General features: G+C 51.3%; 1 protein-coding gene across 2 annotated transcripts; it reads right to left on the reverse strand.

The window, feature by feature from the left end:
- Positions 1-7,337: 7,337 nt before the first annotated feature.
- Positions 7,338-10,820, reverse strand: HAND1 (heart and neural crest derivatives expressed 1). 2 transcript variants are annotated; one of them, XM_019464498.2, is made up of 2 exons: positions 9,952-10,820; positions 7,338-8,430 (listed from the first exon to the last, which is right to left on the reverse strand). In XM_019464498.2, exons 1-2 carry the CDS (start codon positions 10,501-10,503, stop codon positions 8,326-8,328), a joined length of 657 nt encoding a protein of 218 aa, XP_019320043.1. In that variant the 5' UTR covers positions 10,504-10,820; the 3' UTR covers positions 7,338-8,325. The 2 variants fall into 2 exon arrangements, with proteins under 2 accessions (XP_019320043.1, XP_019320042.1); XM_019464497.2 differs by having other exon boundaries at positions 7,338-8,427; positions 9,952-10,624.
- Positions 10,821-12,707: the final 1,887 nt, after the last annotated feature.

The following is a 12,707-nucleotide window of genomic DNA, read 5'->3' on the forward strand; positions in this document are numbered from 1 at the left end:
GGCTAAAACCCCTTCTTTTGACCACTGGCTCTGGTGCTTTTCTACTACACTAAGTGTTGTCACACTCCCATGAACACCTCCCACACCCCACCACTGAACTGCCAGAATACTACCCTGAGGCAAGAGCTGTAACTCCAGGGGCTGGGGAAAGCCAGGCTCCTTCTCCTCTTCCCTCCATTCCCTGTCGCTTCTGAATCAGGCAGCCCAACCCCAAGTACAACAGAGGCAGTAACACTAGTTCATGCTTACCACTGCCCACTCTGGGCCAGGCTGAGCGTTTTCCACTCATCACCCAGTCATTACTGAATCATCATATCTCTGTGAGCCGTCCTGCTTTCCCTTTCACAGAAGAGGGCTCTGGGTCTCAGAGAGGTTAGGAAATCTGTCCAGTGCCACACAGCATATCGCACCAGCTCATCTGGTTGTGAGCACAGGCCTGGGGGTCAGTCCAGACCTCCCTGTTCACCTTGGCCCTGTCTCCTGTGCTATATTCTCTGTTTCAAAACACTTTGAAAGACCTTTTCCCATTTTAGCCTGACAACAGTTCTGTGGATTGAGAAAAGTCATCATTAGCCCATGGTAAAGATTAGAAAACTGGGGCCCAAGATGAGTGGCCCAAGGTCACCTGACTCATGGTAGACTTAGAGCTGGAAAGAGGGCTTTACCCGCTGTGTGGAATACACCAAAAGACATTCCACACCTCACTGCCCAACTACAGCTCTGCCGATGTCTCCTGAACTCATGGAGCTCAGCAGCTGAAATTGCAGGCTTGGGAGACAGACGAACCTGGGTCTGCATGCCAGCCCTGGCACTCAGTTATGACTGTGCATGAGTTACCTACCCTCCATTCCAGTTAGGAAGAGTAAATGAGCCTATAGACGTTGCATACCACTGCCTGGAACACAGGAAGTGCTCAGTAAATGGTGGCTGTTTATCGATATGATTCACTAAAGCTCTGTGTTTAATGTTCCTGCTACATGAGCCTTAAGACCTGCATTGTCCAATACAGCAGCCATTAGCCGGGTGTGGTTATTGAATGCTCAGAATGTGGTCCAAACTGAGATGTGCTCTAAATATAAAATATGCCCCTGAATATGAAAAAAAAAAAAAAGAATGTAAACTATCTCATTAATAATTTTTAGAGTGACTACATGTTGAAATTGTATCTTAGACATATTGAATTAAATAAATAATGTATAAAAACTATAATGTTCCACTTCACCTGTTTCTTTTACTTTTAAAAAAAAAATTTAATGTTTATTTATTCTTGAGAGAGAGAGATAGAGCATGAGCAGGAAAGGGGCAGAGAGAGAGAAGGAGACACAGAATCCGAAGCAGGCTCCAGAGTCTGAGCTGTCAGCACAGAGCCCGATGCGGGGCTCAAACTCACAAACTGTGAGATAATGACCTGAGCCGAAGTCAGACACTTAACCAACTGAACCATCCCGGGGCCCCTCTCCTATCTTTTTGTTGCTGTTGTTAATATCATTTTTGAGAGCCAGAGCTTGTGCAAGCGGGGGAGGGGCAGAGAGCGGGAGACAGAGGATCCCAGGCAGGCTCTGTGCTGATAGCACCCAGCCTGGTATGGGGCTCGAACTCACGAACCACGAGATTATGACCCAGGCCAAAGTTGGATGTTCAACCGACTGAGCCACCCAGGTGCAGTGCCTTTACCTTTTCAATGTGACTCCTAGAAAAATTATAATTACATACATGGCTCACATTTGTGGCTCACATTGTATTTCTACCATACAGCATTGCCTTCGTTTCAGGAATTCAGCTGTTGCAGCCTGCCTGCCCTGCTTTACCTTAATGATGTGGAATACAAGGGCTTTGAACCAGGAATCCACTCACTGGCTGGGTGGCCTTGGGCAAGTCATTGTGACTTTGTGCCAGTTGGAAATGCAGGTTTCCCTGCTCTCTGAAAGCAGAGCATTCCTATGACACCTTTTGTAAGCCAAAATGGCACAAGGCAAAGAAGCAATTCCTATTAATCTATGTGGGAAAAAATGTGAGCATTCCCAGACCCCAGAAATAACTTCCTAAGCTTTTGTGATACCTTAGGACACACCTTGCTAATGGATGCTCAAAATTAATAGATATAGAGCACAGATGCTCACAGACACAGTCCAAAGCTCTGGCAGCTTGATGCTGAGATGCTGAGTGTAATTCCCGGGGAAGGAGCTTGATGGGGCCACTCTGGCTTCTGGGGGTGCACGCTGCCTCTATCACGCCTCACTGCAGAACAATCACTGAATGCAATTTTCACTTTTTGCTTTTTTTTTCATAAAAGCAAAAATTCTCAGGACACCTGGTGGCTCAGTTCATTAAGCATTTGACTTCGGCTCAGGTCATGATCTCACAGGTTCTTGAGTTTGAGCCTGAGTCGGGCTCTGTGCTGACAGCTCAGGGCCTGGAGTCTGCTTCAGATTCTGTGTCTCCCTCTCTGCCCCTCCCCAGCTCACACTCTGTCAAGCTATCTCTCAAAAATAAATAAGCATTAAAAAAACATTTTTTTAAGCAAAAATTTTCTTCTAATCTTTTGGTTAGTAGAAAACAGGTACTAACATAGGTCTTTCATAAAGCAAAGTGGCAGAACACAAACTTCCGAAAAGAGGGGGATACCTGTACGTCCTACCTTTCTAAAATAAGAAAACAAACTGAAATAAAATCCTCAATGCCTCACAGGCTATTGTGAGGATGAAATAAAATAATAAAAAGATCTACCGAAGACAATGTGGTCCTTTGTATGTCTTATCTCATTCAGTCCTCACACACCCCAGGAAGCTGGGGCAATGATCTCTCCCACTTCGTAGGTGAGGAAACCAAAGCTGGGAAATATCCAGTCACTTTTATGGAGTCTCTTGGTCATTGTGCTGTTCTATATCCTGCGCTAGAAGCCGAAAGTAAACAAAGGGCAAAAAGACTACAACTCGCCTCCATGACCTTGGGCAAGTCCCTCTGTTCTGTGGGCCTCAGTTTCCCCTTCCTGTAAAATGAGGGAAGTGTTCGGATGGTGGGTGAGGATCTTTGAGGTCCCAGTGTTATGGGGTGGTTTGAACATTTCAGTGAAAATAGGACTTCTGGAACTCTTCGAAAGTCCGATGACTTCCATTGTCCATTCTGTGGGGATAAATGTGCATTTCTGTTTGTTTTAATAACATTTGTAGGAGCTTTATATAGTGTCTATGTCTGCTTACATTAGACGCTGTGTATTATAGTTAAGAGTCTTTCACCATTTCCCATATAAACCTTGTTTTTTATGGGTTTGGGAGAGCTCAGCTGTAAAAACTCTGTCGGCTGAAAAAAAAAATTTTTTTTTCAAACAAATTAGGTTTAAATCAGGAGACTGGTTTCAGACACTTTAGACCCTGCATATTTTTTCTTCCCAGTCACTTTTCATTTAAGAATGAGACTGGCTGATTTCTTAGTTTCGTTTCTTTTATGGGGATTTTGCAAGACCAAAAGCTTAACTGTTGGTTGCATGGAAAGAATGGATCCAGAGCCTTTTCCAAGGAAGCCCTGGGCCTGAAGTCTGCAGATGGCCTTCTAATCCTAGCTCAACCTTTGACTGGATGTGTGACCCTGAGCTGGTCATTTCACCTCTCTGGGCTTTCCTTTCTCCTGGCAGTGAGGAACACGATCCCTGCGCCGATCCCTTCTAGTTTATGGACAGAAGCGTATGCTCACAGAAGTGTAAGTTCCAAGGAAAGATGAATGTGCTATACAAATATCCGAGGCTGGTGCAAAGAATAACATGCTGAGTTTTTCACCAGCAGAAAATACATTCCTGGAATCAGAGTGTTCCAGTCAGGACAGGACCTAGCGGTCCAGGAGCCTGCCGCCTTCCTCATGTTATAGATGGGATCCACTCTGAGCCGGGGCGAAGGAAAAGAGCTGCTGGTGAAGGCTGCGGTTAGAACCCTGATTCCTTCTCCACCCCACTTCTTTCTTTCTCCACCTTACTTTGGGGACCAAGGAGGATTCAACCGAGGAGGCTGTATTTGTATGAACACACACACACACACACACACACACACATACACACACACACACACACATCCTGGAGGTGCTCTAAGATGTGGGGAAAAGCCCCGTCTCTGCGTCTCTGCAGCAGCCAGAGATGCCCTTTGATCCAAGCCTACCCACCTTTTACCATCTGTGTGACTTTGAACAAAGCCCTTCACCTTTCAGTGTTCTGCTGCCTCAGTATTAACCTCATACAATCTTTGGAAATAGTACATACTAAGGGCTTAAATAATTTCCCCTACAAATTTCAGTTGTTGTGGATTACTTCATGCATTAATAAGTTTTAAATGTAAGAAAAATAAATCAATAAATGTAAGTAAAGATTATATTTACTGTGTGGAAGGCATAATAAAACTTCACAACAAATATTTACTATTGTATATTAATTGGTGATGATTATTAGAATTCTTTCTCATTCATTATATTTATACCCACAGTGCCTAGCACAAGGTGGGTGCTCCATTAATGTACGTTGCATAAAGTGTATGAAAATTACAATGGTCACAGGAGAAATTAGAAGGAAATTGCAGCTCAATTTTCTTTTGTTGTAAAATACTTATTTGTTGTTTAAAAATGTAGAAAAATATACCTAAGCAGAAGGAAAAGTCAAAATTATCCTTATTTCCAAAACTCAGAGGTAGAGGTGTAAATGTTTTGATGTATATTCTTCCACTTTTTCTCCAGGAATGATATTTAATTAGCTAGTTTTACATAAAGCAGGTCTCAATAAACAACCTTTAGCAACCTGGGAGGGTTTTTTTTTTTTCTGCACTTAATATATCATGAACAATCTCCATGTCAGTTGCCACACTTTTTCAAGTGACTGTGTTGCAACCCACTGTACTGACGGATTTAATTAACCACTTCTGTAACTATAACACATCAGGTGCCTTTTGTATTTTTCACTCTTTAGCAGAATAGCCCTGCAGTTAAAGCTTTGTAACATCAGTGAGTATTCCCTTACAGTCAATTCCTGGAATTTACTTTTAAATTAGTGACCATTCCATGTTCCCCCTAGATTAAAAGGGGGAGGGTGATGTTAATTCAAAAATACTAATGACACCGCCTCTGCCTCAGCTGGATTGAGGTAGGTTTCTGACAAACCGCGCTGAACCCTGGGAGAGAATGAGAAAGCGAACGCCAGGCTCTAAAGCCATTCCATGGAGGGAGCGCTGAAGAAAGGTGAGAGGCTAGAGAGCCGGCGAGGGGGAGAGAGGACGGGGAGCCCGAGTCTGGAGAACCCCTGGTTTGTGAAACCTGGAGCAACCCCGCTCCTCTCTGAGGGCTGGGCTTTTGCAGCCCGCGAGGGAGGGCCGCAAGTGTGGCTCTGGCGTTCCAGGGGACAGTGGGAGGGCATCCCCGTGACCCTCGCAATGGGCAGCCCCCGTCCTCAGCTCTCCCTGAGACCATGGGACCACATGGCTGGGACTGAATTTGAGGCTCCAGCTCTGTCTTCTGAAATGCGGCTTAGGCCCGGCCCGATGGGGTTTTCTGAGGGGGCATGGTTATGCCAAGCTTGGCTCTGGCTGCTGCGGGCGGTACCCCTCGGTACCCTCTCCACTTACTGGTCAGGGCTCCAAGAAAGCAGAACCCGGGTGCGCATTCCTACCGTGCCTAGGATACCTCCCGCAGCTAAAAATAGTCGAGGGAGCGGAGCTCTGTGTAAAGCCAGAGAACCGGCAGTGAATTCAACTGAAGTCCTGGGTTCGAATCCAGATAAGGTCCCCTCCGTACGGAGGCACCTCGATCCACTTGCTCTCCGAGTCTGTTTCCCCCATGCGTGCCAGGATTTCTAAGGGGTTCTCAGCCCTCAGAGAGAAAAAGAAAAAAAAAAAAACTCGATTTTTCTTTGCTCCTTCCCGAGGGCCTTGGGGCCTCGGGGCCGGGGACTGAGGCCGGGGGGAGGGGTGGGCCGGGCGGCTCATTACCGCGAGGTGTTGCCCTAGTTAAGTCGCGGGCCCGTTTGATCTGGCGGCGGGTGGCGAGAGGGAAAAAAGGAAAAAGTAGGGGGGTCAGCGTAAAGAGACGCTCACACCTCCCCCACCGTTTCCTCGCACCCATAAAACACCTTTTATTAACTCCTTCGCGTCCGGAAGGACTGGCGTGGCCCATTCAGCTCCTGCCACGGTGTTTACAGCCAAATCTAATGGGGCCCCATATTCACCCCGATGCCGGGACGAGGCGCCTAAGACACGCCTGATCCCGGAGCTGCCTGGGGTCTCCTTTTTTGGCGCACGCCCCAACGCGAGGGCCTCCAACTCCAGAGCAAGGAAACGCCCAGAGACCCGCGCGTGCGTCTGCGCGCCTCCCTCGCAGTGAGCGCGGAGACCCGGGCAGGCACCGCAGACCACCGGTTCCCTCGTGCAACTGTGGGAGCTGTTAGGACACGTAAAAGCGCTTAGCCTAGAGCCTAGCACACAGTGGCGCGCAAACAAGAGTAGTTATCTGTACACTGTTATTTGGGGACTCGTAACACCAGCGTTTGCCTGCCCCACTTTAGCCTTCCACGCATCCGCGCCTTAGCAAATGCACCGCTTCTACTCATCCCCACACCCAGTCATGGGTGCGCACGAGGGGTCACGAAACCAGCTGTCGTGCACGAAGTGCCCTAATTAGCATGCACACACACACTCCCCCGCTTTTGCACAAATCCAGATGCTCTCTCACAAATATTTGTTGAGTGCTTTCTTGATGGAAAGAAACTTAATTGTCTCACTGTAACCATAAGCACTCACAAGCTTACTTTTCTCACGGATAAAGTAGTAACCGCTATGATTTGTCATGCGTGCTGGGAGCTGCCCTAGGCAGACACTGTGGTGGCCCCCGGCATAGCTGTGGCGCTCCGTGTGAGTTCCTGCACTATTACACACACACCTATAAGATCAGAATCTCACGTACAGGAACATATTCCCCAGTGCAAACCGCCCCCCCCCCTTCCAAGTTGCACTGCCTTCGGATGCCGGTGGTTTGTGTGCCAAGCCCCCTTCCCAATAACCCCAAACTACTTACTGCCTGCAGATGCTGGTGTGCATACTATCCTACACACACAAGCCCCAGTGCTGACCCACATAAATCCCAGACTGTCCTCTCTGGGTCTAATTCGTTTCCAGTGTTCCCTTCTGTGGGTTCATTATATTCTAAGAACTTTCTTTGTCCCACGAATAAATCCTTTATCTGCCCTCTTTTCCTGACTGGATTCGTAACTTGGTTTGACATTTATCAAAACAGAAATCAGAACAGGAGGTTCTCTACCTAGCAGAAATGATGGGGCCAGTGGATATACCCACCAAGACATCACGCAGGCTACCTCCGATTTCAGAAAATCTTTTATTCGTCAAGAGCATAGATACTGCTTTGGCAAAGGGAGGGGGCGGTGAGTGGTCTTATAGGTTTGAGGTAGAAAAAGGGTAGGGATGGGGTAATAAACACCTGAGCACAGCAGGCATGGTAGGTAGTTTAAATACATAAAAACTTTTCAACATAGGGAAAAGTTTTTATTTAGGAAGGAAGGAAGGAAAGGAGAGAAGAAGGAAAGGAAAGAAAAGGAAAGGAAAGGAAACGGAAGGAAAGGAAAGGAAAGGAAAGGAAAGGAAAGGAAAGGAAACGGAAGGAAAGGAAAGGAAAGGAAGGGAAAGGGAAAGGAAGTAAGGGAGAGAAGGAAAGGAAAGAGAGAAAGCGTTTCCCTTGAAACTAAGTAGGAAGTGCAGCGACAATAAAATAAAATAAAATAAAATAAAACAGCACTGTTTGTAGGAGAACAACAACAAAAGGCACCCCTCCATCTTCCTGGTTTGGTTCTCTTTCCCGGGCAGAAAACTATTGATTCCTCTTATTGCATTTTAATTAGGAAAGAGAGCGCCTGGGGGGTTTTGCCGCAAAGCTGACTGGAGAACGAGGAAGAGAGCCAGAAGGCATAGTGGAGAAAGCATGGGGGTTCTAAATTCGCCCCAAGAGGGTTGGAAGGGTGCTTTTTAGCGCGCTGGAGTCCCGCAGTCCCTTTCTCCCGCATTGTGCAGCCAAGAGCCACTCTCTCAGTTTGGGGGGGGGGGGGGTGTGGATATATATATATATATTTCTCTTTCTCTTAATGTATTAAAATCAACTTCAAATGACATTGCACGTGCGATCCAAGTGTGTTGTTGCAGCCAGCGACCTGCCAGCACGTAGCAGAGGCTCTGCGGGATGCGCCCTTATAAGCCCCCGGCACCCAGAGCCTGGCCCTCGCCGCCGCCTTCCTCTCCTCCCGGGGCTCCGGGTGTCGGGCAGCGGTGAAAGGGTCCTCGGCGCGGCCTCAGCTCACTGGTTTAACTCCAGCGCCCAGACTTGCTGCGGCCAGCCTGTGCGCCCTTTAATCCTCTTCTCTCCTGGGCCCAGGGCAGGAGGAAAGCCTTCGTGTTGCTGCTGCCAGAGGACACACACAAGAAAAGAGGCGAGAGACAGGTTTAAATTTTTCTGCTCCGATCGCCCAGGCATAGAGTTGGGGTGGGGAGAAGGTTTTGGGAGAAGTAACTGGGCGCCTTTAAATACGTGACGGATTTCTGTTTGCGACATAGACAAACAGGCTCGTAAATTTGCCTTTATGCGCCAGAGTTCCTGGGGGCCCGGATGGGCTGGGCAACTTCTGGAGGTTTGGTAACGAGGATTTTCTGTGCCTGGTGAAATTGATGCGCGTAGTTTTGGCTTTAGGGCGCCAAAGGATGGCCGCAGAGGCGTTGGAATGGGAAGAGTGGGACTCGACAATTTTCCCGCTCTTGGACCTGCTCCCCCCACAAGTCCCACTCGCTTTCCAACCTAGTTTAGCGTCTGGGCTGGTTACTGGGTTGAGTCCCTCTGCTAGTGGACTGGGAGCCTCAGGTGGCTGGGCGAAGGAGGAACCAGTGGGCCTGGCCCGCCATCCTCCTTCCCGGCTCTTAGCAGAAACCAAGCGGTGCTACTTGAAGGAGGCGGCGACCAACAGTGGGTGGGGATACGCCCAAAAACTCCCGGCGGGCAGGCATCGCCCCGGCCTGCCTCTCCTACATCCCAACGGCTGTTTGGAGACTCGATGCCTATCGATCTTTCCCAGTCTCCCCAGATGAGCTATCCCTAGTTTACTACAGCCCCTGTGGGTCAAAGAAAACCCGGCGGGGCTCTACAGCCAAACGTGCGGCGGTCCTGAGCGCAGCAATTTAGAGAAAATAGTTCGCCAGCCTGGAAATCGCCTCCTTCGGAGGTCCCAGAGCCCTAGCCCAGCGGAACCGCGCTCGAGTAAGTGTCGCCCTCACTGGAGAGGATCGAGTAGGGACTGCGATCTCCAAAGCCAAAAGCAGTAGGTGAGACCCGTGCCTCTTGCTTGTCAGCCTTTACACACAAAACAATCAAGGTCGCCCTCAGAACTAGCTCGTGGGCAGTGGGGCAGTGGGACGCGCCCCGGAATGGGAGTAGAAGACCTGACTTGTTTTACCCCAGCTCCACCTCTGAGTCCTCGGGTAGATGACCTTTACCTCCCCGTCCGACTCTGGGCCTCAGTTTCCCTATCCGTACAACAATGGAAGTAGCCTAGCCTCTCCAGCAAAAACCCTTGGAAAACAGTAACTGAGTCCACGTGCATAAATCGACACTCAGGCACATTAAAGTAACAAATTCCTGCAGCATTCTTAACGTGGATTCCCGGAAAGCCCGGGGATGGATCAAGACCCCTTTGAAATTGGAAGCGAAATAGAAGATGTGTGCATTTTCTCGGGTCTGAATCTTCCCTACAAATTAATTCAAATATGAATCTGCCTCCCACCACACAAGCGATCCCACACTACGGCCTCAGAGCTCTCCGCAGCCTCTCAAAATCGCACACACAGCAACGCAAACCCCTTCCGCTCATACAGGGCCTGCGGGTGCTCACCCAGCCCGCACCCTTGGCCGGCGCCTGCAGGCCCCCTGACTTACCAGCTCCCTTTTCCGCTTGCTCTCGCGGCCGCCATCCGCCTTCTTGAGTTCGGCCTTGAAGGCTTCGGGGTCGCCGGCCTGAGCGTCCTTGGCCAGCACGTCCATCAGATAGGCGATGTAGCTGGTGGCCAGGCGCAGTGTCTTGATCTTGGAGAGCTTGGTGTCGGCAGGCACGTTGGGGATGCACTCGCGCAGCTCTGCGAACGCGCTGTTAATGCTCTCCGTGCGCCTCCGCTCCTTCTTGGGTCCCGAGCCTTTCCGCCGGCCCAGCCGGCCGCCGAGCGCCTCCAGCCGCGCGGGGCTCTGGCCGGGCCTGGCGTCCGGACCGTAGGCAGCGGTGGCCGCCGCGGCTGTGGGCGGTGGCCCGCCGGCGGGGAAGTCTGGGGCAGCGTCAGCGGGGCTCAGCAGCCAGCTCTGGAAGTAGGGCCGCTCCTGGTGACAGCGCGAGGCCGGGCCGAAGAGGAAGGGTTCGTGGAGCATGGGGTGCGTTGGGTGTGGGTGGTGATGGTGGTGATGGTGGTGATGGTGTGCGTAGCTGCCCACGAGGTTCATGTTGGAGCGGCCCCTGGCCTGCGCCTCCAGCCCGATTAGCGCCGCCCCATGCGCCCGAGAGACTGCCGGGGCCACCCGTGGGCTCTGGGGCGGCGCTCTGCTGGACGCCGCTTTCGGAGAGTCTGGGGCAAGGCTGGAGACAGACGCGCAGCCCACCGGCCTCTCGCGAGCTAGGACGCCGACGCCGGGAGACCTATTTAACCCTTCTTCGGCCTCCTCTTCAGGGTCTGGCTTATATAAGGCCACAGCTTTGATGTCAACCTCTCCCCGGAGCCAATGGCAGGGGGGCGGGGAGGAGGAAAAGGGGTGGCCGTCCCTGGCTTTAAGCTCAGCTAGCACCACCGGACTCTAGGCCGCCTGCGGGGACAGGGAGGCGGCCCCGCCTCTGCCTCCCCACCCCCAGTTCCCGGCTGGGCGGAGGCGGGGGCTACGTACTTGAGGCACAAGCCTGTCAACACCCTAGACGGTGGCTGCCACCTCCTTCCTGTGGACCCAAGGAAAGCCATCCAGAATCATCCAGCGAAAAGAAGGCCTTCATGTAGAGCCCACTCTTTGATTTTACAGATACGGAAATGAGACCCAGACAGAGAAAGTTTCTTGTTTCTAGACTGTACAGAATTCAGAATCGAAATTCTAGCCATTCTCAGTCCTGAGCTCCATCTACTCCCATCAGCCTCAGAGTCAGAAGATGAGAGGTCCTTGCTGGAGGCAGCATAGGCCCTTAATGGTCTCCCCTAAGCACTCCCAGCCCTTAGTCATCATTTCCACCTGGCAGGGACTGTGAACCGTACTGTGGAGCCCAGTAGGGCATGCTCTTCTGCCCAAGGCATCTACACCATCCCAAAGACTGCCACTGGCTGGAGAAGACTTTGGAGTGTGAGGGAGGGGGAAGTGGAGGAAGGCAGGCTCCAAGCCCAGAGGCATTTAATGATTTGTTCCGGGCTCCAGGGCCTGAGAGTCACTTTTCTCGGCTCCCAGGCGCTAGATGCAGTCCAAAGGCTGGATGGAAGGCCCGAAGCACAGCCACATTGGGTCACTCCACCCAGATCGTCACTGCTTGAGAATGTTCCCTTGTCTAAAGACACCAGCACCAGGGCTCACACCAAGAGAAATCTGCGTTTGGCAGTAAACAGATAGCGAGGGGACCACGACCTCCACGCTGTTCACAAGGCTGGCACAGCCAGAGAACTGCCATGGCAGTATCTCACACCCACCAAAGCAGAGGGACATCCTGGCTGGGCAGACCTCCGCCATTTCCCCTCCCAGCTAGGGCCTCTCCGAATCTCCAGTTCTCTCCACAAGGGCCTTTCCCCGGGCTCTCATTGGAACCTGGAAATCCCTGGGTGGCAGTGTTTCTCCTAGAATTCTCTTTCACCTCCCACGGAGGTAGCTTCCCAGCTGATGCCCTCATACCTGGGCGCCCCCATCCACACCAGCCTTTCCCAGCCAACCGCCTTCCCTAGGTGGGGCTGAGGGAATGCGCCTTTCTCTCCAAAGTGATCTCCGGGCGCAGGTAGAAGAAGATAAATATGTGACTGCTCTTTTCAAAGGACAAATTCACTCCTTTATGCACTCATTCAACATTGTTTATTGACCGCCCACTATGTGCCAGACCTACTAGTACAGAGGCAGAGGGAGAAAGGTCCACTCTCTCCTTGTGGGGATAGGAAAGGTAAGGCCCAGAGAAGATCAAAGATTATCCTTGGGGCTGGTAGCCCATGGAAATGTGGTACTTTTCTCCTGCGAATACATGGATCCAGGAGGGGACACCACAGGAGAGAAGAGGACAAGTTCCACTTCTGCCCAGGTCCTGGGCAGGTTCCACTGGTGAGAGCTCGGCAGGGCTAGAGGTGCGCAGGGGTGGGGGGAAGGGAGGTCCTGGTTTCCTGCCTGAGGCGGGCTGGAAACCCGCCGCTCTCCCGGGCGCCTGGCGCCAGCAGCGCCGGGGTTGGGCCGATCTCAGAGCCGGAGGCTTGCCGGGAGGGAGCTCCAGGCGCCTGGTTCAGCCTCGGCTCCACGGGGTCCGCGCCTGCCTGGCCTGGAGGCGCTCACCAGTGAGGGTGTCCAGGTAGAGAGTTGTCATTACCCTGGGGAGAGGGACCTCCATCCTCAACACACACCCAGCCGACCTTTACCCGCAGCATCACGCAGCAGCACACTGGGGCTCCTGATAACCCATGCACATGTATGTGCACACGGGCTCA

The sequence above is a fragment of the Panthera pardus genome, unplaced genomic scaffold (genome assembly GCF_024362965.1).
Source record: "Panthera pardus isolate Hobbes unplaced genomic scaffold, ASM2436296v1 HiC_scaffold_2, whole genome shotgun sequence".
In the NCBI taxonomy this organism is placed as follows: domain Eukaryota; kingdom Metazoa; phylum Chordata; class Mammalia; order Carnivora; family Felidae; genus Panthera; species Panthera pardus.

Excerpts from the sequence above, each read along its gene's own strand:
- HAND1 (XM_019464498.2), bottom strand. The coding sequence starts at position 10,503 with ATGAACCTCGTGGGCAGCTACGCACACCATCACCACCATCACCACCAT. Across the intron at positions 8,431-9,951 it reads GCAAGCGGAAAAGGGAGCTG|CAGCAACACGAAGGCTTTCC; the intron begins GTAAGTCAGGGG and ends GTCCTCTGGCAG.